This window comes from Mauremys mutica, chromosome 17 (genome assembly GCF_020497125.1).
Source record: "Mauremys mutica isolate MM-2020 ecotype Southern chromosome 17, ASM2049712v1, whole genome shotgun sequence".
NCBI lineage: Eukaryota > Metazoa > Chordata > Testudines > Geoemydidae > Mauremys > Mauremys mutica.
Genome location: NC_059088.1, coordinates 29831696 through 29859336, shown reverse-complemented (window position 1 = coordinate 29859336; position 27641 = coordinate 29831696). Strand labels below are relative to the sequence as shown.

Below are 27641 nucleotides of genomic sequence, written 5' to 3'. Positions count from 1 at the left end.
ATTGCACTGACTTCAAGGCATTAAATGGAAGAACAAACAACTTGTCAACTAGATCTGAAGTAACCAAAAAACAAATGATCAGTAAATATAGTGTAAATTAACACTCCATTTCACAGCATTCCCTTTGTGTTTACAGGGAAAAACAAACTATGCATCAGGTGGAGGGCAGTAAACTATTAATAGGCTGGAGAAAATAGCTTCTACCTGAGAGGCCAGTGATATCCATTTTCGGCAAATGTCTAGCTTTCAGCACCACAACAGTCATTCTCTGTGCAACAGGCTGGTAAGACAGTGAGACTTGCAGTTCTCCTCTGCTAATGCATTTCTGTGGAAAAGAAGCAGATACAACTGAGAAGACCTGGGAGGTAATGAACAGGTGCCAGGAGGTCACGACCACATTACCCTTCCCATATTGCTAAATGGGAATGTCTGGCCTGGCCTCAGCTAGATGGGAGGGAGATCCCCAGGGGGTGTCTCACAATGGAAAAAATGAGAATCACTGCCTCAGAAGTTGGCTTGTGAAAAAAAAAAACAATGACCAGATTGGGGTCGATATTTGTAATTATGTGGGAATATGTGGCTCCTGTTGGGAAAGCTTTTGAAAGTACCAATGTTCAGCTAGAATTGGGGGATGTGAACCGAGTATTTACAGTTACATCAGTGCCAGCCTTTCCTACCAGGAGGTACTGTAGAAAGAGAGGCGCAGGAACACTGCCGGCAGGAATTTCACAGATACAGCAATCCCAAGAGATGAAACTACTGTTATATGTGTTAATTTTATACCAGACACACAAGGTAGACCAGCTTCTGTTAGTGAGAGACAAGCTTTTGAGCTTAGGGTATGTTTACACTTGCAGAGTTTTTGCACTGTAAGTTTCACTGGTGATAGGGAACCGGTGGAAGTAAAGTGCTGGTTTGTGTACTCACTCAATTCCTCAGGTGTCAGAAAATGTTTACACTACCAGCACTTCCATCACCAGAGCAGCCACAGTGCAGCTTTCTCGATAGGTCTTGTGGGAAGGACGAAGTGAACAGAAGGCATTCTGGGTCCCTGCTCAGTGCCCTGGGCTGCCCTGCTTCATGTCTCAGGAGCCCCATTACTTCCTGGTTTCTTCATGGCATTTTTTTTTTTTAACCTCCTGCTATTTGGCTGCTTTCTCCGCCACATCTACAGACAAAGGGAAAGGGAGCTTCAAATGTCCCGTGGCTTACAGGGGGAGGGGCGGACATCCAAGTGTCAGAGTAGTGGAGATGCTGGCCAGAGTGGTGGTCACTTTTGGAACTGTGAGATATCCTCCGGAGGCCAAAGGGTGTTTACACTGCTAGAACGTGTCTTCATTTTCACAACAGTGCAAAAAGAACAACAGTAAGAGCTGTATGCCTCTCGTGAAGGTGGTTTTCTTTTTGCGGTCAAACTTTTGAGTTTGACTGAAAAAAGTCAACAAGTGTAGACGCTCTGGCAGTTTTAGCGCAAAAAAGGAACTTTTTGCGCTTTAAATGGTAAGTGTAGACCGGGGTCAGCAACCTTTCAGCAGTGGTGTGCCTAGTCTTCATGTATACACTCTAAGGCTTCGCATGCCGGTAATACATTTTAACGTTTTTTAGAAGGTCTCTCTATAAGTCTATAATCATATAACAGTAGCTTGGTTATATGTAAAGTAAACAAGGTTTTCAAAATGTTTCAAAGCTTTATTTAAAATTAAATTAAAATGCAGATTTTATTAGTTTAGTGTGATCCTTGCCCTTGCTTTTCCTTGCTGAGTTTTCCAGTGTCTGGTGGCACGTATTTGGATACTTTAAGCTGCACACAGGCTTCTGAGTGATCAGTTGATAACTGGCTGGCAGGAGGTCAGTGGCTGGAACCCCAGATCGGCAGCTGAGGTGAGTGGAGTTGACAGCTTGTAGGGCTGAGCAGGGCTGGAAGCCTGGACCTTGTCTGATAGGGGGCATGTGCTGGAACTCCAACTGGAAGCAAGGTGAGTGGGGCTGCGGCAGGGACCCCGGCTGGCAAGGGGCCAGCAGCCGGAACCCCAGAGCGGCAGCAGGCTGAGCAGGTCAGCCCACCCAGCTCGGGGGGTTCAGAGGTGGGCTGAGTGTCTCAGCCTGCCCCCGCTCTGGGGTTTCAGCTGCCGGATCCTGCCAGCCGGGGTCACAGCCCGCTGCCAGTCTGGGGTTCCTTCCCCCAGGCCAGCAGCGGGTGCTGAGTGGGACCGGCGGCAGGACCCCGGCTGGCAAGGGGGCCAGCAGCGGGAACCCCAAAGTGGCAGCGGGCCAAATGGCTCAGTCCGCCCCACGTGCCGAACGGCTCAGTCCGCCCAGCGTGCCATCAAATATCGGCTCGCATGCCACTTTTGGCACACATGCCATAGGTTGTTGACCCCTGGTGTAGACATACTCTAACACAGAGCTCTTCTTCAGGTCTGGGAAACATACTCAGTGTGTCTCAGTTAAATACAAGGTAGAACAGATGGTTTTGCATAAATAGCTAACACATATTTCAAGGGACCATTCAAGGTGAAATGGCCTGTTAACACCTCTCAAGTCATGGAGGGAGGGAGGAGAAGGCAGCTGGCGGGGGGGGGGGGGATTAGTGCGTTATAGTGTTTCCCAGAGCTGATGAAGAACTGTGTATGCTCAAAAGCTTGTCTCTCTCACCAACGGAAGTTGGTTCAATAAAAGATCCACCTTGCCTCTGTAATATTCTGGGACCAACACAGATAGATACAACAACACTGCATAGTTTTATTCCAGAGGCAGTACTCAAAGCAGGGATTATAACCGGCCAGAACATGTTTGTTTTGTACAGTAGTGCATACAGTTATGATACAATGCACTGTAACTGCAAAATGTGAAATCTAGTACCAAAGCCCTGACTAATGTGTCAACTATTTGATTCATATGAAAAGTCAGTCTCTCTTGGGGATTATGCTACTCTTTTAATCACATTTGTTCACTAAAATCAGCATTAACAATTAACAAACAGAAACATGAACAATTATATGCAGAAATAATTATATCTACTTCATTTGAAATTTCCATTTATCACACGTTCTGACCCTGTATACTCTAGCAAACCTACAACATCCTATAATTCTGATAGCTTGCTTTTACCATATTTCAGCTCAGAGCTAATGTGTACCTCAAAAGCAGTTGGAGGAATTTCTGAACTCCAACAGAATGAGATTTTTATATTACCAGATGTAATTCCCACTTCCCAAATACCAGTTAGAAAGCTGCTTAATAATAGTGTCAGATTATAATAATGGCATTTGCCATAGATCAACATTTTTTTATTTGTACAATTTTAATTGTTTTTGCCATACAAAACAATGTAAACACTTCTGGGAAGAAAATTATAAATATACATTCTGCAATATAATTGTTGCTTAGTAATTCTATGTTAGACCCTGAGTTTAATTCCCAGCTCAGCCACAGGCTTTTGTTATGACTGTGGCCACTGTAACCTATCTTTATGTGCCTCTCTCCCTCATCTGTACAATGGGGATGACGATAATCCCTTTATCTTGTCTATTTAGATTAATTCCTTGGGGCGGGGACTGTTTCTTACTATGTGTTTTCACAGGGCCTAACACAATGGGACCCTGATCTTAGCTGAAGGCTTCAGATGCTATTGTAATAAAAAATATTAATGTGAAGGATATGCAGAATATAAAAATCAGGTAGGAATATTTAATAGTCATGGAATAATTACATTTTAAATACAGAGTCCCATGTTACACATTCACTTCTGGAGCACTATAGTACTTTTCTCTACTATCATTTTAAAATCTTGACCTTTAGTAGATTTGGAGTACTTGTCCCAGTATGTGAATTACAGTGACTTTCTAGGTGCCGAAAAGTTAGGCATGGTGACACTAAGCATCACAATGCCTAAACTCCTTTTGTGCATTCAGGCCCCAGTGAGTTAAAGATAAAATGTATAACAAGAAATCAATACTAAACTACTTTCAATTTAGAAATGTACAAGAAAACAAATCAATGTGTATTAAAATTTCCTTACCCAAGTATGCTTTATTTCTAATTTTGCATGACAGGTACTAAACAAAAACGGAAAATAAAGCATTAACCCGTAATTAGAAAAGAGACATATATACACAGCAGCAAATTACAAGAGTCAACCAGCATTTATAGACTTAAAAATTCCCTCCTGGCTGATGTGGTCCACACTTTACTGTTTTGGTTCTAGTGACATGCTGTGATTCACTTTTGCAGCAGTGACACCTAGCTGTTTAAAACACTGGGGTTTAAATGAAATGATTATCAGGTACTAAATATAAGAGGAGACAAGTACTTCTGGGGGTATTTGACTTTGGAACCATTTACATAGCAACTTCTGGACAAGGGCCCAGAACATAAATAACCTGGAATCTAATCCTGCAAGCCTTTCTGTTACAATTTCTTCCAGTGACTTCAATGGGACTAGTACAGGTAAGAACTACTCACATTAATAAGGGTTTGCTGTATTCCTGGTTCCTAGATGTTTTGAGTCCCCTGTGCCAAGAAAACTCAGCCTGACTGGGGATCAGCTTACATAGGTCAAGAATAGCATATGAAGTATGTCACCAAACTCAGACAGAGAGGTTACTTACTTGTATGTTCCTTTTGATGATCTCCCGGGTGAGCTGGACCTTTCCAGTGCTTGGATCCACTCCAGCGAGGGGCACCATGACTTCTCCAATCACATCATCTCGAGAGAAGCGATCAAAGCTCAACACCAGGAAGTGAAGCACCAAATCCTGGAGCTGGCTGTAGGGAATCCCATAGAAGGTAAAGGTCTCATCAAAGACAGGGTCCAGGGTCTTGCGCAACACACGAGTCTTCACTCTATGCCTTTTGTCTGGAAGAATTGTCATCTTGATGTAGGGGTCAGAGCCCTGAGTCTGCTCATCCATCACTGGCAGCCCATGGGCCTCTTGAATGGTCACCACTAATGCTTTTTTGGGGAAATTGTAGTCCACTGAGAAAGTCAGTGTTCCCAGCAGGACATCCTCTTCTGGGGAAGATGGGGAGGAGATTTTGCTCCCACCTGGAGTGATGCTTTGATCTGGACTTAATTCATCTCCGTAATCCACTTTTATTGGGAGCTGGTCAATACACGGGGCTGCATTCATCCCATTTGGTGCCTTCTCAGAGCCCACTAAACCAGCTTCTGCGGCATCTACCAAAAGGTTTCCTCTTCCAGTCTCCTTGACAGTGCCGTTCTTGTCTCTGCGGATCCGGATAATCTTCTTCTTGTTACTCAAGGTCTCCGGATAGATACTAATGCCTTTCAGCATGTGAATGAATTTGTAAGGGGGGGTTTTGTGCTTTTTTTCTGCTTGCTGGTGGCAGCATGTCCACACAAACACTGTTACTGAGACAGACACCACAAGGACCGTGGCACCAATAAGTCCTGCCACAATCGGAGGCACATCTGTAAAGGAGACAAAACAATTAGGGATGAGATACTCATCCTAAGGGACTATGTTCATACAGCACTTAAAAAAAGCATGTTATTCTAATTAAAGAAAATATCCCCTACACCTCGTACAACCAATGAACCTCTCAAGTAAATATGGTCTATGTATTACTCAAAGATCTTGGTGACAGAAATTCCTTTGGAGCTTGACATTATTTCTCTAAAATTGTTCTTTTCCATGTGGGAGTCAGTTCCCCACATTTATAGATGCCCTAGGTTTTGCTTAATAACATCTTCAAATGTTTATTGCCTTAGCCTCTCAAATCAATTTTATATGCCATCACCATCAATGTCAGCATTGCTCTAGTAAAAGTGTTTACTAGGGAACTACAGTGTCATGGGCCATAAAAGGTGCTCTCACACTTTATAGCTTCTTTAAAAATAGTACTTGTTTCTATTTTAATATCAGCAGTTGAGTAATAAGTAGTTACACTATTTAGAATCCAGAGTCATGTCACACTTAAGTAATTTTACATATTAGACATGTGGCCCTAAAATAATTGACTGTTAGGACTATAACCTCCCACTTCTTCAGATACTTGAATCTCAGACACTGCTATAGATTTTTGGAGACTGGCAATTGTAATTTTGTATATATTAAAAATTTACAAAACTTGTTTCCATTTATATAAGGATTTTCATCCTGAAGGATCCCATAGCATTTTATGAGCCTTACAGAGTACATATAGAGGAATCACTTCATTGACCACTAAATGCAACTGTTTCTGGGGTGGAAAGTGGTAGCTGGTAAGAGTGCATATTGACACTAGACAAGAGTGTAAGGCAGGAAGTGTAGAATATCATAAAAGTCAACCTGCTAGGAGAATTTTAGTTAGATTTTAACCAGGTGCTGAGACTAACATCCCTGCTTTTGAGAAGAGTGCCATGTGATATGAAATGCCCACAAGTGTGTCTCATCCAAAAGTTTATTTCTATGTTAACCATTCCCATTTATGGATAATGAATTTCTCTGCTTCCACACCTTTCTCAGTGTCATTACCTGTTGTCTTCCATATCTTGGTAGTCTGGCAGCTGCAGAGAGAGGAAAGCTTTCTAAAGGAGTGTTTCACTATCACCCCCAAAGAAAAAAGTCCTACCATCTGTGACCAGGGTCCCAGTGGGGGCCAGCTGTGGTCACTCAATTAGGGTGAACTGGAAAGAATGTGGCAGACAATCCCAAAAAAGCTGGTGGATATTCCAATACTTAGATTTACCAAGCCAGCATAAAACAGCTTCTTTATTACCTTACTGGTTACGCAGAAGTCCAAATAATACAGTTCCCTTAAAGTGATCCAGCCTCAGGCCTCCATCCAGATACCTAAGTCAAATATGATGATTTCTGAAAATCTTATTTCATCATATAAAAGAAAAGGTTCTACCACCCAAAGGATCGGACACACAACCTCCCAGGGTATTGAATATTCCAGATCTTACCCAAATGCACACTACAGCCAATTCTTATTAACTAAAATTTATTAAAAAACAAGACAGAGTATGGTTAAAAGATTAATATACATACAGACATGAGTTCAATTCTTAAGATTCAGATTCATAGCAGAGATGGTGAACTTTGTAGTTGCAAAGAGTTCTTTCAGAAATAGCCCATAGGTTATAGTCCAGTGTTTATATTTCAGGGTGATCCAGTTAGAACTGGAATCTCAGTCCTTATGGCCTACGCTTCCACTGTATGAAGCCTCAGGCAGATCTGAGATTAACAGGATCAGGACCCAAGGATCTTTTATACAATTTCATGTCCTCTTTGACAAGTTGGAGTTCCTCCAGGAACATGACTTTGAAGGAGGTCCATCACCGGTACTTGGCTATAGAATTAACATAAGGCAATTTTATTTGATTGTTCCTCTACCATTCACAGATGATTTGCTATACATTTCAAAGAGAGATGAGGTGTTTACAATTCATTTAAATGCTAGGATGTTCTTTGATCTCTGAATGATCAGAATACAGCATAGACAGGGACTGTTGATTACATTGTTGACCATTACCCAGGTCATCACATCCTCAACGTGAGACTGGTGTGGAAGGGAGAAATTAAAGCTCCTGGATACAACTTAAGGACCTTTCAACATTGATATGTGCTGTGTTTACATTGAATTCTTAGTACGGCCAAATAATTGATGCATGTTTTGGCCCAAGTTAGAACCTTAGTCTATACTTTGTGTAACACTTGTGATTCCAGGGTTTAGTCTATGTGTTGACTTAACATAGCCATTAATGTTCTTCAGAGAGCACTTAGTCTGGCATTCAGCCATGAAGGCTGTGAGGTGTTGTATCTCAGTTTCCCTTTTTTGCACAGCACATTGGGTCCGCTGTCTTTTCTCCTGTGTACAGTTTCAAGATTAGATACAGGCATTAACTGTGAAATATCAGTATCATAAGGCCTTTTAACATAAAGTGTGTTCTTAACATGTTCAAGGGTTTTTCCAAAAGATTAGGCACATTGTACATTTTTACAGTTTTTGGTATTAGCCAACATGTTAGTTACAATTATTAGCAATAATATTAACATCAGTTCTATCAAGTGTACCTTTGCAATCATTTTTGTCATACCAAGCCTTTTGTTTAGACAAATCATTTGTTAGGTTAGCTTGTTCAATATCCCTTTTGAACCTTAGTAGCTTTTTCTTTACTTTAGGATTTTTCTTAACATAGGATTTCAGTTTAACCACTTCCTTGAGGCTTTAGTATTTGAGAGATGAGGGAGGCAAGTTTGTAAGGGCATTTTGCTTTTTAAGAGTTAGCTTGCTTTTCTTTTTTTTTCTTGTCAGCTAGGAAGTTTGTATGGACATCATTCCTTAAAGAGACCCAACCATTTTCTATCAGTATGTCTGAACTACAGTTCTCCTGCTTTTTACCTAGCAATTTCTGCATCCACAACATATCAGATGCACTAGAGCAGTGTTTTTCTCAAAGTTTTATATTGGTGACCCCTTTCACACAGCAAGCCTGTGAGTGTGCCCCCCCCCTTTATAAATTAAAACACTTCTTTTTATATTTAACACTATTTCAAATGCTGGAGGTGAAGTGGTGTTTGGGGGTAGAGGCTGACAGCTCACCCCCCCCATGTAATAACCTTGTGACCCTGAGGGGCTCACGCCCCCCCATGTAATAACCTTGTGACACGACCCCCAGTTTGAGAACCCCTGCACTAGAGCTTACTAAGAAATGACATGACAAATCCAAAGTATCTATGGGTCTATTCATAAGGCTGCTCTGCTGTGTAAAACCAGGACTACAGACTCTTTCTTCAACCTGAGAGACACACTGTTCACTTTCAATATTAGCTAAGGAAGCCTCCTTTAAGCTATTCACAGTAGATTTTTCCAAAGCAAATTCAGTGGATTCATTTTCATTTGAAAGACTTTGGCCATTAGGCACCAACAGACTTTCCTCAGAAGAGAGACTGTTTACTATCAATAATGGCCCATTAAGAGTCAATGGAAACAATTTCTTTTCATAGACTTCACCAAGAAATTCCTTTCCTTCTGCAATATCATGCATTGCAACAGATTCTTTCTGAGCTATATTTATGTCCAGAGCTGACTTTGGCACAAGAGACAAATCACCAACCTCCTTCTGAGTTTCACATGCATCCAGAATCACCTCTGGCCCATCAGGAGGATTTTTACACAATCCCCTTTCAGGTAAACTGCTAGACTTCATAGTCAAAAGATTCAGAGGGGTAGCCGTGTTAGTCTGGTTCTGTAGAAGCAGCAAAGAATCCTGTGGCACCTTATAGACTAACAGACGTTTTGCAGCATGAGCTTTCGTGGGTGAATACCCACTTCTTCAGATGCAAGAAGTGGATCTGAAGAAGTGGATATTCACCCACGAAAGCTCATGCTGCAAAACGTCTGTTAGTCTATAAGGTGCCACAGGATTCTTTGCTTCAGTCAAAAGATTAGAAGCATTCTCTTCCTTGTTAAAAGTTTCCGCACTGTCAGTGGGTAACATAGTTAAATCACCTTCATGCTTTCCTTGTGCCCTGGCTATATCAACCTGATCAGACAAGGTTGTCATATCTTTACCCAGCAACACACTAGCAACAGGCAAAATAAAAGCACCAGAATCGGTTGGTCTCTGGGAGCTACTTATGACATTAACTGGATGCAACCTAGTTATAATGTCATTATCCCTAGCAGACACAAATTTAGGACTACTTCCTTCCTGGGCTTTAGTTGTATCCAGAATCAACTCTGAGTTAACTAATAAATTTTCAACCATCATAGGCTGACAGGCTTCTTCTGTCTGCTTTACAGACAGAGAACTAGAGAGACACGGTTTCTCAGCAGGCATGCTGCTATTCAAAACAGACAATTGGAGAGATCGTTCTCTTTGTCTCAGCACCCATGGCTGATTTCAGACACATACCCAGACAGTGAGACAGCTTCCTTATCAGGCAAGTTGCCACTCCCAACAGATAAACTGCTATTCTCCATAGATAAGAGTCTCATTACACTGAGCTGCTTTAAACAAATAATCTCGACCCTTTTCAGGCTTACTTTCACAAACTTCACTTGCTAACAATTCATCACTTACCAAGACTGTACCCTTTCCTTCTTCAATTAGGGCTTTAATCTGATCACCAACTTTAATTTGCTCTAGAGAAACATTTCCCTGAGCCTTATCTAATAGCAGATTTACTTCTGAGATATCAGACACTCAGAAATTTCTTCCACATACACACTGCCTTCTTGCACAAACAGCTATCTTCATCAGACAAGCATTTGGAAAAACACTCCATAGGCAAGTCTTTGCCCTCTAATAGACACAGGTTCAGGATTATTTCTTTCCTGTGACTGATTTGCTATACATTTCAAAGAGAGATGAATACAGAGAGATCCCATGCTTACAATTCTTTTAAATGCCAGGGTGTTCTTTTGATCTCTGGATGATCAGAATACAGCATAGACAGGGACTGTTGATTACATTGTTGCCCATTATCCATATACATGCAAATACACAAAAACATAACCATTACCTCATGTCTTTAAGGATCGAATTTGAGTCCTTTATTTTGCAGGATGTTTAACCCTTTTTAGCCATGCTTCACACCATCATTACCACCAGTTCAGCTCCACCAATGGAAGCAATGGTGACAGCATTAATGTAGACAGGGCTCCAGGTGGCTTCTGGTGATTTAAACACTGAGTTTGTCTGTCTTTGCTCAGAGCAGGCCTCAGGTTTAAAAAAAAAAAGTTTATTTGCAATTACTAAAATATAAAATATTCTAAAATACAGGAAATTGCACTTGCTAGTCTTAAAATTTGCCAGGAGGGTGATGACCCACTATTTGCCTCCCTATTTTTTGCTTTCCTAGCTACAGGCCTGTGTGATTTTAATTGTGACACATATTGCAATCCCATGCACTATCTTTGGGGTCCGTTCTATGAAATTTATTAATGGTTTATGCATGATAGTGTTCTACTCCATGGTGGAGGCTTACCATGGATCCTCCAGGAACTAAATAAAAAGAGTAGGGGAGTAATTATAAGGGTGTGATTACCCTGGAGAGTGTAAACAACTCCAAAGAAACACCACCCCCTAGGGTGTTTGAATATACTGATTGAAACTTGATTTTTCCAGAGATTTGGACAAAGAGAGGGCTTTCGGTATAAAAAGCTGATACATGGCTTTCTTTTGATTTGGCAAACAGACAGGACTCACTTGTGGAAGGTTTGGATGGCCTTTGAGTTACTAGAACTTTGATGGATGGATAGCTTTTAGCATGCATATAGGAACCTTTATTTTTTATGGCTTCCCTGTAATGTTTTTGACCTATGTAAAAATGTGTTTGCTTGGAAGAATGGTGTTGTCACTGGTAAAAACACTAATTGTCTTCTGAGATAAAATAACATATGGGCTGGACATTAGGCAGAGGGGCTTGCCGGGGATATAACTGTGCAAGGCAGGGAGATTTGCAGCCTTAAACCCCGCCTCCCTGGTCAGAAGGGAGTGAGACAAGGGTTAGGGCACACAGAAAGGTGACAGCTGGAGACCAGACTGGGCACTTCTGAAGTAGACCACAGGGGGGAATAGAAGTATAGTTACCCTGAAACTGTGGCACTAATAAAAAAAAATTTTTACATTCAGGGTTGTGAAAAACTAGACATTTTTGTTACAAGTATAAAAGAAATGACTAATGATATCCCCCTGTGGTTCCTGTGCCTTCAAAGATTCTCTTGAAGTCTGATGGATTTTGGGAAATTGTGTTGTCTTGGTCTCTGGTTTTCTTCTGCATTAAGATCTGCATGCACTGAGATTGACTGATGGGGAAGCCCAAGGTCTTGTCTGCATAAAACAGCAGTCTGAAGTCCCAGCAGACACACTAGCTCCATCTGCACTTGAGATTTGCATTATTACAAGCAAACAGTTCGGCTGAACTTTATTTGTCATGGTGCATCTCAGCTAGTGTAATGCTGTTCAGAGTGTCTGAACCCTCCAGTCATTGCAGTAGCAGACATTGCGGTTGCCTATCACCAAGGATCCTAGTTTTCTGTGATACAAAAACCAAAATTCTCCAATAAAAAACATTAAAATCCACATTTTTCCACAATTAAAATTAAATGCTAAACTGTAGTTACCCTAGCCACGCTATATACAGGTATTACTTGAACACAATGTTTTATTGATATATTTACAATTTTTAAGCTGACAGCCCAAGCCCTGCCCATTCTCCTGATTATTTGACCTGCCCCCATTCCCAATTAGCTCAGATAATCGGGGTTCCATTGTGTATGTTTTTATTTATCACAAAATGTAAAAACTAATGACTCTCTCTAAAAACGCAGATTCTGTGTTTTTTCTCTGGCAAACAGGCAGGGATCCTAGAGATCTATCACACCACACTAAGAAGTTGCATTTTGATAGCTCATGACAGCCCAGGTTGATGGTTTTCTTTACAAACAAAAAGGGCTAGAGACATTCTTTTATGAAAGTTGACATTTTGTAGTAGAAGTTGGCCACCTAAAATATGCTAGCTTGCCAAGTTGCTCTATGCCTAACTTGAGCCCTAGAAGCTGCAGTAGCTCAGAAGAGGGTACAGCAGCCATTGCAGTGTGATCACTAAAAAGGTTGCAAGAGGATTGTGGAACTGCAAGGAGGGCCCATTACAACCTCACAGCTAAAATTCACCACAAATCATGGTAGCAACAGTGAAAGCTGTAGACAGGGCTCAAGCATTTTTACCACTCTGCTGTCCTAACCCACTCAAAGGCAGACAATATGGTGGTAAACACTTGAGCCCTTTCTAAATTACAGCTTGTAACAGTGGAGAATTACATCTAAACTGTCCAGCATAGATGAAGCCAAAAGATGCAGTGATTCAGTGCAGCGTACAACAGTGTGACCCTGACTCCAATTAAGTACAATTGGAATAGTGCTGACAGTATTTGTGGATTGTTGTAAATACTTGTGTGTGGACAGAAGGTGTGTTACAACTGTAGCAAGTGTTGTTTTTCTAGTGTAGAGCTAACTTCTGGGAAGGTTTTCAAAGGTAAGAAAATCTCTGTGCGGTTGTGAAGAGAAGGGCTAGAGAAAAATGAAACTACTGAAGGTGGAATCAAGCATCTATTTTTGGTGGAGTGGGGGGAGTTATCTGAACAGATCATCTGACCTGGTTTCAGGGGTGGAAGTCATTTACAGGATTTACCGGTACTGCTGGAGTCCTGAGGGGGGCGTGGCCTCATCCAGAAGAGGCGTGGCCTCAATGGGAAGAGGCGGTGCCTCTCGAGATTTAAAGGCCCTGGGGCACCAGCTGTGGCTGGGAGCCCCAGGGCTTTAAATGAACCCAGGGCTCCCAGCTGCAGAGGTGGCTGGAAGCCCCTGGGGCTCAGGGGCAAATTAAAGGACCCGGGGCTCGGGCCACCGCGGAGCTCCGGGCCCTTTAAATCCCCACCGCAGCTCTGGCTGCCGAAGCCGCGGGCGGGATTTAAAGGGCTCTGGGCTGCCTGCAGCCGCGGGAGCTCTGAGCCCTTTAAATTCGGCCCCAGCCCAGCCGCCAGAGCCACGGGCGGGATTTAAAGGGCTCTGGGCTGCCCACAGCTGCGGGAGCTCTGAGCCCTTTAAATCCAGCCCCAGCCCAGCCGCCGGAGCTGCGGGTGGGATTCAGAGGGCTCTGGGCTGCCCACTGCAGCAGGGAGCCCAGAGCCCTTTAAATCTCCACCGTGGAAGCTGGTGCGGTCCGGCACGGTGTACTGGCTCTTTGCCAGCACATCGGACCGGGCCGGCTTACTTTCACCTCTGCCTGGTTTAGCTTCACCCATCATTGTTCATCACGGTTTGCTGTTTCTCAAATCCCCATCATACTTCAACTGAATGATGAGCGGAAAGCTTTCAATCCCATCTTTCTTCCTCCCTGGCCTACAACATGTCAGAGACCTGCATAAACTACTTCCATAATAAAATAAAATACCATTAATCAGCCTGATCTCTGCATTATTACAATCTTAGTCAGTGATGGGCAGCACAGTCTTAAAAAACTAACTTTTTTTACTGACTTTCATTCTACACCAGGGGTTCTCAAACTAGGGGTCGGGACCCAACAGAGGATCGTGAGGTTATTACATGGGGGGGTCATGAGCTGTCAGCCTCCACCCCAAGCCCCGCTTTGCCTCCAGCATTTATAATGGTGTTATAAATTAAAAACACTTTTTTATATATTTAAGGGGGGGGTCGCATTCAGCGGCTTGCTATGCGAAAGGGGTCACCAGTACACAAATTTGAGAATCACTGTTCTACACCAGCCACAGCAGCTAGACCCAATTTTTTAACAACGCAACTTTGAAAGTGGTAACTTGGAAAGGTATTTAACATATTGGATTTTTCATTTTATCATCTTTAAATGCTCTTTGGTCTTAAGAAGAAGGATGATGTCATTTGATAGTTAGCCGAACTGCAACAAATTAACATTTAGTGAGCTGAGTGAAAACCTTGAATTCTCTCAGGATGCCAATATCTGTATCCTATTCACTGATTTGTCCCTATTGTTAGAAAAAAAAATTCTTCTTGGACTGCAACTGAAACACAACTTCCCAAAGGTAACTGACCCGAGTGATGATAAATTGGCCTCAGGTCCCATGATCTGTGACTAGAATAACTAGAGCATACAGTGTTCATAGATGACATTTACAATTCAGTAGACATGTCTTTGGTTGTTTTTATTTCTAATAGTCCCTGTACCCTCCATATGAACTGGATTCTGCTTCTGACAGGATTTTTTTACTAGTCGTCTTATCCTCTTTGAAGATTATCTGTATAAATCACTACAGTTACCCTTTGTAGATAAAAACAACAAGGAGTCCGGTGGCACCTTAAAGACTAAGGCTGTGGCTACACTTAGCACTTCAAAGTGCTGCTGCGGTAGCGCTGCCGCGGCAGCGCTTTGAAGCGCTAAGTGTAGTCAAAGCACCAGCGCTGGGAGAGAGCTCTCCCAGCGCTGTCCGTGCTCCACCTCCCTGTGGGGAATAACGGACAGCACTGGGAGCTGTGCTCCCAGCGCTGGGGCTTTGACCACACTGGCGCTTTGCAGCGCCGCAATTTGCAGCGCTGGAGAGGGTGTGTTTTCACACCCTGCTGCAGCGCTGCAAATTTGTAAGTGTAGCCAAGCCCTAAGATTTATTTGGGCATAAACTTTCGTGGGTAAAAAACCTCACTTCTTCAGCATCTGAAGAAGTGAGGTTAGTCTTTAAGGTGCCACCAGACTCCTTGTTGTTTTTGTGGATACAGGCTAACACGGCTACCGCCTGATACTTCGCACCTTTGTAGATATTACAAGTTACATGCCAAATGCAAAGAAGATGCTGACAAATGCTGTAATCCCTGTCCCTGTTCATTCTGATCTCAAAATACTATATAATCCTCAAAAACAGCAGAAAAAGCCACCTGCAAATTTTCAAACAAAAACCCTACACGCAACTCTGGGCTGGGAACAGGAATTAAAAAGACTCATCTGAAAAGGCTGTTTTTTTGTTTCTGAAAGTTTTAAGCTCCTATTTATAACTTATAATTAAACTACAACAACCTCTTCCTTAACTATAAACGCATTCTGGCCAAAAGAACTGCCTGACAAAGACAGTGCAATTTACAGGAGCCCCTTGCAGACCTCAAGCATAAGGTCCCATTCTGCCTCTAGAGGACCACATAAGGGAGAGCAGACTGGTGTATTAGGTACATAGGAATTACCAGATTGCCTCAGAACAGTGGTCAATCTAGTCCAGTCTCTATCAGTGGACTGTACCAACAGCTTCAGAAGAAGGTCCAAGAAACCCTGCAGGAGGCAGCTATGGACCAGCCTGCAGGGCCAGCTTTATTAACGGTGAAGCCTGATTCCAATACCCGGTGGCGGTCCGGGGCTTCAGTGGCACTTCGGCAGCGGGGGGGTCCGCTCCAGGTCTTTCGTGGCACCGAAAGACCCCCCCCTGCCGCCGAAGACTCCTGGAGCGGACCCCCCGCCGCCGAAATGCCACCAAGACCCCAGAGCGGACTGCTGCCAGGTGAGTAAAAAAAATATATATATATTAAACGGTGCCTAAGGCACGAGGCCCAATTCCGGGGAATTGGGCAAATCGGCCTAAAGCCGGCCCTGACAGCCTGCCTACAGGAAAGGCTGCTACTGAACCTCCAATAATTAGAGTAGTGGGTTTCAAAATTTTTCTGGTGACCTAGTTGAAGAAAATGTTTGATACCAGTGATCCAAAAGAGCTGGGGATGAGGGGGTGTGGGAGAGACTCAGGGCTGGGGCAGAGGGTTGGGGTGTGGGAGTGAAGGCTGCAGGGTGGGGCTGGGGATGAGGGGTTTGGAATGCAGGAGGGGGATCCAGGTTTGGGGTGCTCAGGGGTAGGGATTTGGCCGTGGGGTTGGGGCACAGGCTTACCTCGGGGGGCTCCCGGTCAGCAGCGCAGTGGCAGGCTTCCTGCCTGTCCTGGCACCATGGACCATGCTGTGCCCCGGAAACAGCCAGCAGCAGGTCTTGCTCCTAGGCATAGGCATGCAAGAAGGTCTGCAAGGCTCTTGCCCGCAGGCACTCCCCCCCCACCAGCTCCCATTGACCGGTTCCCGACTAATGGGAGTGTGGAGCCGGTGCTCAGGGTGAGGACAGTGTGTGGAGCCCTGTGGCCTCCCCTCCTAGGAGCCAGACCTGCTGCTAGCCACTTCCGGGGTGCAGCACAGTGTTGGAACAGGTAGGAACTAGCCTGCTTTAGCCAAGCAGCACCACCGATGGGACTTTCAATGGCCTGGTCAGCACTGCTGACCAGAGCCGCCACGACCCAGTGCCTTATATTCTGCAACCCAGTACTGGGTCGTGACCCGCAGTTTGAAAACCACTGAATTAGAGGTATGCCCTAAAACGTGAGAATTTATATCCCTTCAAAAACTTGCAGTTGTGACCCTTGATGTTTTTATTATCCATATAAATAAACAATCCCATTTTAAATCCTGATAATTTCTTGGGTGCATGTGGAGGTGAATAGAGGGAGGAGTACTTTTTCCTTTCTCCTACTGGGGACCTGCAGCAGTCTGCAGAAACTGGGAATCATTCCTATATGCTGCTGTCATAAACAGATAGTTAAGGGTTAAGGTCCCTTTTTACCTGTAAAGGGTTAACATGCAGTACCTGATGACCACCTGACCAGAGGACCAATCACAGATAAGATTTTTTCAAATCTCTGTGGAGGGAAGCTTTTGTCTGTGTTTTCTTTGTTTGTCTCAGGTTCTCTTTTTGGATCTAAAAGAGACCAGTCATGTCTCCAAGTTCTCCTGGAGTAGTTTCTACTAATTAATAGTGAGTATTAATTAGAAAGGCGAATTAGTCTTATGATTTGATTTCTATATTTGCAATTGTGTGTTTGCTAAAGGAAATGCTTTATTCCTGTTTGCTGATATTGCTTTTACTGAGAAAGGGGGAGGGGGAATTCTCTCCAGAGATTGATAAGCTTAGACCCTGTATTGTTCTATCTTGAATTACAGAGACAAGTTACTTTCTTTTTATTCTTTAATAAATTCTTTTCTATTAAGGACTTGTTTGGTCTTTCCTTGGGTGGATTCTCAGGGAAAGAGAAGGGGGAGGTATCCCTCTGTAGTTAGATCCCGGTATCTCTCCTAGGAAAAGGGAGGGGGGAGGAAGCAGGGGGAATGGTTTGTTTCTCCTGGGTGTAAGAACTCCATGGATTTGGGGCTCTTGGAATCCCCTAGGATTTTGGGGAAGGACTGTGTCTCAATCCACATTTCCTGATTGAGTGGTGGCAGCTTACTAGATCTAAACTAGGATTTTAGTTTAGAGGGAAACCAAGTCAGGTCCCCACATTGGAACCCAACAGCTCCAAGTGGGGGGTCTCCTATAACAAAGCCTGGTTAGAAAAACTAATTCCCTCCAGCCAAACTGCTGAAACTGCTTCTAACCCTGAAAACTGCTTGAAAACTGCCTTTTCCTCAAGCTGCCTGTTCAAGCAACAAGAAAGAAAAACTGCTTCCAACAAAGCCTGCTGGAAAACTTAATTCCCTCCAGCCAACCTGGCTGAAACTGCTTCTAACAATACCAGTTAGAAAAGGAATACTTGTAAACTCCCTCTTCTCTCAGGTTGCTTTCCTGCTCTAGAAGAAGAGAATAGCTCCCTTCAGCGTAGCCCAGCTGAAAAAACTTCTTCTAACAATGGGTTCGAAACTCCGCTGCCACCATGTCATAGGGTCTCACCCCCACTTGGAGCTGTTGGGTTCCAATGTGGGGACCTGACTTGGTTTCCCTCTAAACTAAAATCCTAGTTTAGATCTAGTAAGCTGCCACCACTCAATCAGGAAATGTGGATTGAGACACAGTCCTTCCCCAAAATCCTAGGGGATTCCAAGAGCCCCAAATCCATGGAGTTCTTACACCCAGGAGAAACAAACCATTCCCCCTGCTTCCTCCCCCCTCCCTTTTCCTAGGAGAGATACCGGGATCTAACTACAGAGGGATACCTCCCCCTTCTCTTTCCCTGAGAATCCACCCAAGGAAAGACCAAACAAGTCCTTAATAGAAAAGAATTTATTAAAGAATAAAAAGAAAGTAACTTGTCTCTGTAATTCAAGATAGAACAATACAGGGTCTAAGCTTATCAATCTCTGGAGAGAATTCCCCTCCCCCTTTCTCAGTAAAAGCAATATCAGCAAACAGGAATAAAGCATTTCCTTTAGCAAACACACAATTGCAAATATAGAAATCAAATCATAAGACTAATTCGCCTTTCTAATTAATACTCACTATTAATTAGTAGAAACTACTCCAGGAGAACTTGGAGACATGACTGGTCTTTTTAGATCCAAAAAGAGAACCTGAGACAAACAAAGAAAACACAGACAAAAGCTTCCCTCCACAGAGATTTGAAAAAATCTTATCTATGATTGGTCCTCTGGTCAGGTGGTCATCAGGTACTGCATGTTAACCCTTTACAGGTAAAAAGGGACCTTAACCCTTAACTATCTGTTTATGACAGCTGCCTAAGATGTGCAGAAATGTGTTCCTGCCCCTCCATCCCTCTGGTAGTTTTGAGAGTGGAAGGAAAAGTTGGTGTACCAGTAGGCATTGGAAATGGCACTAAAAGCGCCTGAGCTACATGGTATGTGTCTAAGGCAGGGGTGGGCAACAATTTTTTCAGGGAGGCCACTTCATGAATTTTGGTAAGTCATCATGGTCTGTACATTTCTACTATATTAATGGGGGGCGGGGTGCAGGGTCTGGGAGGGAGTTTGGGTGCAGGAGGGGGTTTTGACCTGGGGGTGCGGGAGGGGGTGCAAGGTGCAGGGCTGTGGCCGGGAGGCGCTTACCACAGGCGGTTCCCGGACAGCAGCACAGCAGGGCTCAGACAGGCTGCCTACTATAGCCCCACGCCACTCCTGGGCCTGCAGCAGGGGTCAGGCAGGCTGCCTACCATAGCCCCATGCCACTCCTGGGCGACCCTTCTGGGGAGGCGGCAGCGGGTCTCAGTGCACTGCCCGTGCCCACAAGCACCACCCCCGTAGCTCCCATTGGCCGGTTTCTGATGAAGACAGTGCTGGGGGCAGCGCATGGAGATGCCTCCCCCGACCCCTGCCAGGGGTGCGCAGAGACATGCCAGCAGCAGCTGGCTGCTTCCGGGAGCAGCTTGGGGCCACAGAAGGAAGGCAGCCTGCCTGAGCGCCCTGCTGCACCACGGGACTTTTAGCAGCCTGGAGATCGTGAGGGGGCAGCCAAAGAGCCTGGTGGGCTGGACAGAAATGGTACGCAGGTATTTTGCCCACTCATGGTCTAAGGTGATGCGGACTGCAGGCGGTTTACAGTACCATATTCCCCTACTGTGCACTTTAGGAAGTGCGGGGGAAGGTAGCACAGGCACTGTGGACCTTAGAAGATCCACATCTCATTAATGCACCTATCCTGTTAATCTTCTAGGAGCTGTATCAGTAACTCTTGGAAAGTTACTCATAGTGCAGCAGGAAATATACTGCATTTGTGCACTCAAAACAACATGGCACCCTACTGTCCACTGGTGTAGTTATAGTGGTGTAAGTTGCAACAGTACGGTTCTCTAGTGAGTAAGCACCAAATGATGAATCAGTCTTGCAAGAAACTAACTGGGGACCTGTGGATTCAGAAGCAGTAGAGTTTCCTAGCAAAGCTTATTCCAAACAGTCTTTCCTATCTGCTCATGAGCAGTTTGTTCCAACTCCCCCCAAACAATTTCTTCACTTTTTCCTTACTCCTATTGTCCCCCAATCACTCTCACATTCCTCCCTTCGGTGTCTCTACTCCTTTCTTTCATCCTTCTGATCAGCTAATCCCCACCTAAGAGAGCACCACTTAGTAAATAAATCAAAAACAAAAATCCCCAGCCAAACCGAGGGCAAGATCATGAAACTAACATGACATTTTCAAACCATCACATTGTTCATTCTCCTTGTCTGTTATATGCCGCCTCCTCCTCCTCTTCCTCTCTCTTTCTGCCTGATTAAACTTCAACATCTTCGGGACAGGGAATTCCTCTTATGGTTTCTATACAGCCTAACACAATGACCCCCAGTCTTGGTTTGGGCCATTAGGTGCAACCATAATACAAAATAATAAAAAATAAGCTTCTATTTATTCTCTCAGTGATAACACTGGCACACAAAAGGAGCCTGATGTTCCACTCTGCTACACATGTTTTATGCTGGTATGACACCACTGATTTCAATGGAGTTACATAGGCATACAAATGGTGTAAAAGTGGAGACTGAGGCCTCAGAGGTGCATAATGCAAAGGCTTTTCCGTCTCAGAGTACTTACTTGAGGGCAAGCCACCTTAGCCTTTAAAACCAGATGAAAGTCATGGACACTGATTGACCCAGATCCCCAAAGGTAATTAGGCTCCTAACTTCCACTGATTTCAGTAGAAGTTGGGCACCCAAATATCTTTATGAATCTGGGTCATTCAAACTAACTAGCACAAGCCTACTCTGTCAAGCAGTCAATTATTCTTAATCAGGCCTTTCTGTGAGTCTCACAGTTTATTCATTCCCAGGAGGCACTTATATATGTTGAATAATAACCTATGTTTCTTACATCGTTTATTTTAGATTATTTTATAAGCTCTCTGCAAGTAAGAACTAGAAGAGGTGGGAAGAGTGATTGTTTCAAGAAAAAATGCAGAGCTGTATGAATAAAAGCACCAACCACTTTTAGACAGTCTGTACAAGTGTACAATTGTACAGTAGAAGGCCAAGGACATTCTCTAGGTCTGAAAGGTTGTAAATCACACAGCTAACTAGAATTAGTATTAGTGGACGTGTTTAGGCAATATCTACACACACCAGTTTAACTAAAAGTTGGATTTTAAATGTATTTAGTTAAACCAATGCAAATCCCTTTGTGTACATTATTAAGGGCATAGGTAGATCCCTTACTGATATAACCTAAATTGATACATGCCATTTTTAAACTGCTTTAAGAGTGCCCATATAAGGTATTGCATCAGTTAAACTAAATTTATTTAAAAATATCTTTAGTTAAATTGGTCCAAATTTGTGTGTAGACAAGTCCTCTGAATAATGGCACAAACAAATATTTGGATGTCCCTGATGCAGAATGTACTTTGGTAATGCACAACACAAGAAAGACTGCTGGGAACCAAACCATTTAACAATGGTCTACAAGGTTTGATGGGTATTTTATAAGAGTGCCATAAGGACTGTTAGAGCTGGGATTCTCAAACTGTGGGTCGGGACCCCTCAAGGGGTCATGAGGTTACTACATGGGGGGTCATGAGCCATCAGCCCCAACCCCAGACCGCGCATTACATCCAGCATTTATAATGGTGTTAACTATATTAAAAAGTGTTTTTAATTTATAAGGGGGGGTTCACACTCAGAGGCTTGTTCTGTGAAAGGGGTCACCAGTACAAAAGTTTGAGAATAACTGTTAGAGAGACATGATGAGTGAGATAATTGCAGGTTTCAGAGTAGCAGCCGTGTTAGTCTGTATCCGCAAAAAGAACAGGAGTACTTGTGGCACCTTGGAGACTAACAAATTTATTTCACCATAAGCTTTCGTGAGCTACAGCTCACTTCTTCGGATGCATAGAATGGAACACACAGACAGGAGATATTTATATTTCTCTGTATGTATAAATATCTCCTGTCTGTGTGTTCCATTCTATGCATCCGAAGAAGTGAGCTGTAGCTCACGAAAGCTTATGCTGAAATAAATTTGTTAGTCTCCAAGGTGCCACAAGTACTCCTGTTCTTTTTGAGATAATTGTGACATTCCTGTAATCCCCATATTCCTCATCTGTATATAATTGTGATATTACATTAAAGCATGCATTGTAATGTATCAGGGGAAAGGTTATGATCTGCTGAAAGACATTGTTCTATCTAAATATGTGTATCATTAATGCATATGAAATTATAAGAATTGTGTTGTATGGTTTTCACTAAAATATGATGTGGGTTTGGGAGGCGCCCAACAGAGACAATGACAAGGGAGGTAACCAACACCTGGATGGATGCTGTTGAACAGACATCACCAGGCATTGTCCAGCAAAGGAGCTATAATGCAATGATTCACCTGCATAAGACCATACCAGGGGAACTGATCAACCTTACCTGGGGACTCAGCAATGCTCACCAGACATGCCTGGTCTTGTGTTCTCCAAGCACATGGACTAAGGGTATAAAACAGGACACGGAGGCCCGTGCTTCATCTTTCAACTGCCCTCATCTATGCTGCAAGCAACAAGGATGCTGAGCAGATTTAAGACTCCAACAGAGGAGACTGGCCCAGGTTTCAAGGGTGAAATCTGTACTATGAACTGCAATATCCAGTGGGGTGAGAAAACCGCTTTATCTAGCTGTTTCCCAGTCTAATAGGGTTGAGAGTTTAGATTGCATGCTAACATCTTATTTTATTTTGGTAACTAACTTGGACTTTTTGCCTACCCCATCACTTATAATCACTTAAAATGTATCTTTTGTAGACAATACATTTATTTTACTGTTTAGCTTTACCAATGAGTTTGTATGAAGTGTGTGGCATAACTGCTCAGGTTTGCAAAGATTGGTGTATATCCACTTTCCATTGATGAAGTGGTGAACCAATTAATAAATCTGCATTGCTCATCTTGAGCAGTGCAAGACAGTATATTCCTGAGGTGCAAGGCTAGGAGCTGGGGGGATTTGGCTGGTGCCTTTCCTTGTCTGATTCATGAGTGGCTCTGGGAGCATTCCTGCAATCTAGCTGGGTGTGGGGCTCCACATGCAGTTGTGCTGAGCACTGGCTACAATGACACTGCATATAGTGATTATTAGACAGTTTGCAACTGAGCAGTGCCTGGAGGGGTTTGCTGCTTGTCACTAGCAAAGCACTGTGAGAGACACCCAGGCTGGAGGGTTTAGGGGGCACAGCAGTCCCACAGTCCCAGACTGCAATCTGGGGAAACCATCACAATAATATATTTTATTGAACCAACTTCTGTTGGTGAGAGAGACAAGCTTTTGAGCTTACACAGACCTTTTCTTCAGGTCCGGGAAACGTATTGAGTATCACAGCTTATATAAAGTGAAACAGATTGTTTAGCATCAGTTCCACCTTACACTCTGAGTAAATTTCCCAGACCTAAAGAAAAGCTCTGTGTAAGCTTGAGGGCTTGTCTCTGTCACCAAAAGCAGTTGGTCCAATAAAAGATATTACCTCACCCACTGTGTCTTTAATATCCTGGGACCCACTGGCTACAATGACACTGCATATAGTGATTATTAGACAGTTTGCAACTTTATACAGCAAAAATTAAACATCTTTAGTGAATAAGTTGTATGGGGCAGGAATTTTGTCTTCATCCTTGCTATAAAGCTCCTAGTACTCTGCTAGCACCATGCCAGTACTAATTTAAAATTAGGGCCCTCACATAAGTTAAATTTCACTCTATAAATATTTAAACTAATTAAAAGGCAGAATATGTCACTTTTGATTTTCTTTGTTTTTAATACTATTTGGGGGTTCCTTAATGATGTTGCAATAGTGTACCAATTATCAGTGGTGAAAGTCACCTAGATTCCACAGTGATTTGCACAGGTTGTAAATATAAATAGATACATTGTGTGCTTACCATAAGAGAGAGAGAGAGTGTGTGTGTGTTTTATATAACACCTGAGAATAAAAAAGAAATGTAGCAACCATTTTGTAACCATGAGGCCTCATTCAAGAGTGGCCTAAAGGGAAAGTCTCAGATTTGGAGGAAAGAGAGGGGGAGCAGGTTCTATTCCTGAGAAATGCACATATTCACCTGCTGTTCCCCCCCCCCCAATCATTTGTTATGTAGGCAAGTCCTGAGGCCTTAAAAGTAATTGCTAAAATTTCTTTTTTTTATTTAAAATGTTGCTCATTAGGAAAGTCAGGAGAAACATTTTTGTTGGTGACCCAGGGGACCAACAGCCATGCCTATTACTCAGCCACAGACTGCAATATATGGTACAATGTGCACCAGACAATAACACTGAACAGGCACAATTTCTGCCTCTTTTACACTTAGTGATTCACTACATGGATTAAGCAGCTTCTTAAAACACAATGTGTCCCTGGCCCTAAAGCAGGGCCCCTCATTCCCAGCGCTACAGCCTCCAAGCATCTCTCCAGACCCACACAATTAATAGACTGATGTGAGCAGAAGGTATTTCAGTCTGCTAAGAAACAGAGGGGTTGAGGATACCAGCATCCTGGCTGTTCCAGAGTGAGGAAGGAGGGTATGTGCGATGGGGCCCCGCTCTCTTCAGTTCTGGGGACACGGCTTAGATTCCCCAGACCGCCCTGCCCGCATCCAGGTACATAGTGCAGAAAAAATGTTCCATCTATCCAGCTTCGTCTAAGGGCTAGAACCTGCTTCTGGAGCCGGGAGCTGTGTTGCTGCGGCAGCCCCCTCGGAGCCGTCTCTCCCCCCCAGGGAGCCGTGAACAAAGGCTCCAGCCAGAGGCCGGGGCGCTGCCTGGCCCGGAATAGACATCACGTCATCCAGCTCGAAGCCATTAGGCAGCAGCGGCTCCATAACTGCGCTGCAGCCCAGGCTCCCCGCACCTGCTCCCCCGCAACCCGCGGGGATGGAGATCAGGCCGAAGAGCAGCGCCAGCTCCAGTCCCGGCCTCCCTCGCAACCTGCTCTCTCAGTGCTGATGCTGTGCCCCGAAGAGGAGAGAGAGACTCTGCCCCACTCCTCCCCACCACAGCCGTGGGGAGAGCCCCCCTGACTGCATTCTACCCACCCAAAACGGGGAGCAGAGGGGCCCCTAGCCACTGCAACCCGCCCCGACGGGGAGTAACAAGAACTCTGCCCACACCCGTCCGATGGGTGGGCAGCAGGGACTCGCCCCCGCCCCGTTTCCCTATTCCCACATGCGGAGTTCACATGTTCTGTATCTGGCAGAGCATTTCGCAGCATCTTTGCCCCTCGCATCGGCCTGGGCGAGTCCCTGGCACCGACCCAGACTGAAGGAGTTGGCCGGCGGTGGACACTGGCCGTGTTGCTCTAGAGGGGAGGCTAAGACCTAGGCATGCTGAGAGGGGTGCTGTTGCTGGGTATGGCCCGGTCTACAGAATGAGGAAAGTGGTGGGCACGGCCAAATCGCGATGGGAGGGGGCGGGCAGGATGGCGCTGGGCACGGCCGCGGAGATGCAGGGCAAGTCACTGGGCACGGCACAGTCTCGATGGGGGAGGGGAGGCGCTGGGCACGGCCTGGTCTCGACAGGCGCTGGCTAGGACCCGGTGACCTAGCTCCACTCACCTAAGCCGGGACGGACACTGGCGATCTCAGCCATGGTGCAGCTGAACAGGTGCAGTCGGGGTGCGGGATCCTGTACACTGGGGTCCCCCGGTACCAGCCTCCGCCCTGAGGATGCTCCGAGCCTGGGATGCAGAAGCTGGCGACTGGCCCCGATGCAGCGCAGACTCCGCCCACAAAGAACGATCTGGGGATTAGGCTCCGCCCCTCTCCGATGTCACCCGAAGAGGAAACTCCGCCCAATCGCCGACCCCACCGCCCGACAGTGCTGGGACGGACAGATGTCTGTGGATTCGCTCACCCCACATTGGCAACAGACGGCCGTATCCAGCACCAGCGTGCGAGGTGGAGCCGGTCAGGAGCCAGGGCATCCCACGCAGGGTGTATAGCCAGCGCAGGGCCTGGGCGGCGGTCTATCCCACACTGGGATGGGGGGGGATTAGGGAGTTGGTTTATCCCACATTAGGGTGATAGTATGTGCATCCAGGGCGGGTTACTGCACTGGGCGGGGGCTAAGGAAGTGGTGCATCCCATGCTGCAGCTATCCCCCTCACTGGGTGTTGTAGGGGTCTATCTTTCCCGCAGAGTTGGAAGGGGACATGTCCCATACCGGATCATTCCAGTTGCAGAAAACTGAGGGCAATGAATCATACTGTGCAATAAATCTGATACAATAGCAAAAGAGAGGGTGTGTGCGTGCGAAAGAGACATCAAGAGATCAAGAATTTAAGGTGAAGTGAAGATGGGTTAGGTCATGGCCCTGGCCTGGGCTTTGGGAGAAGCCTGCTTTGCTCTAGGCTAATAAGGTAGTATTGGAGATATACCAATCTCCTAGAACTGGAAGGGACCTTGCAAGGTCATTGAGTCCAGCCCCCTGCCTTCACTAGCAGGACCAATTTTTGCCCCAGATCCCTAAGTGGCCCCCTCAAGGATTGAACTCACAACCCTGGGTTTAACAGGCCAATGCTCAAACCACTGAGCTATCCCTCCCCCCGTGTGAGTTCGGGCAAGACACTTAGTCACTCAGTGCCTCGGTGGCTGTACGGACCAATTCAGTATCGCCTGCGAGCCGCAGGCGCAGACCCCTCCCGCGGAGCTGTGCCGTTTATACCAGATGTTAATCTCCCCAAGGCCTCTTGTGTGTGACATACATGGTCTGCCCCCCGCCCCCGCCGTGAGGCAGATGTTCCAGCCTCGGATTCCCGGCTGTCTGGATTCCGCTCTGTTCTGTTCCCACACAACGCACACGTGGGGCGGAGGGAATAAAGCTCCGCAGGAGACGCTCCTAGCGCGGTAAAGAGACGGAAAACAACAAACATGGCGGCTCCTTAGCGTTGCCCCCTGCAAAGGTGGCGGCGCCCCACCGTCTCGTCACCAAACGAACATGGCAGGGGTCTCAGCTACAGAGCCAAGAACCAGGGCAGCGACCCCAGCTCGGTCTGCAGCAATCATGGCAGCTCTCCTCCCCCCCCACTCAAGTTGGCGGTCATACCCCCCCCCCATGCCCGGAACAATTATGGCGGCGCTCGACTTACCTTCCGCCCGGAACCAGGGCGGCTCGTTTTCCTTTGCTCCCGAACAAACATGGCGGTGCCGGCGCGCGCGCTGTGCTCCACACGGGAGTCCGGACGTAATTTCCGTTTCCCGTTGGAGGCAGCGGCGGCAAGCGGGACGGGAAGATGGACCTGAGGAGTCTGGTTGGCGCGGGGGTTACGGCTTCCCGGTTCCTGGCGCTGTGGGACGCTTAGGTACCGCCAGGCGGGCTCCCGGCTCTGACCGCTGAGGCCGGGCCGCCCGGGAGGAGTTGTCGTGGGTTTAGCTACGGGGGAGGGCCCCGGTCTCATGTCCAGGGGTGGGCTTTGCTGTGGTAAGAAATTGCGCTTGTTCTT

The 27641-nt window shown here is 45.3% G+C and overlaps 2 protein-coding genes across 3 annotated transcripts in view; one reads left to right on the top strand and one right to left on the bottom strand.

Moving 5' to 3' along the window:
- SYT11 (synaptotagmin 11) overlaps positions 1–26204 on the bottom strand; it is a 32962-nt gene extending 6758 nt beyond the window's left edge. Inside the window, exons 1-3 of one of the 2 annotated variants that reach the window (XM_044991763.1) lie at positions 25756–26204; positions 4611–5434; positions 205–325 (exon numbers count right to left, since the gene is read on the bottom strand). In XM_044991763.1, coding sequence (XP_044847698.1) covers positions 205–325; positions 4611–5434; positions 25756–25789 — 979 coding nt within the window. In that variant the 5' untranslated portion in view covers positions 25790–26204. Of the gene's footprint in view, positions 1–201; positions 326–4610; positions 5435–25755 lie in introns of both variants that reach the window. The other variant, XM_044991762.1, reaches the window with a different exon arrangement.
- A 1184-nt stretch (positions 26205–27388) lies between these two features.
- Positions 27389–27641, top strand: part of GON4L (gon-4 like) — a 55736-nt gene continuing 55483 nt past the window's right edge. Inside the window, exon 1 of the mRNA XM_044991752.1 lies at positions 27389–27500. The gene's annotated coding sequence lies outside the window, so the exon portion shown is untranslated. The remainder of the gene's footprint in view (positions 27501–27641) is intronic.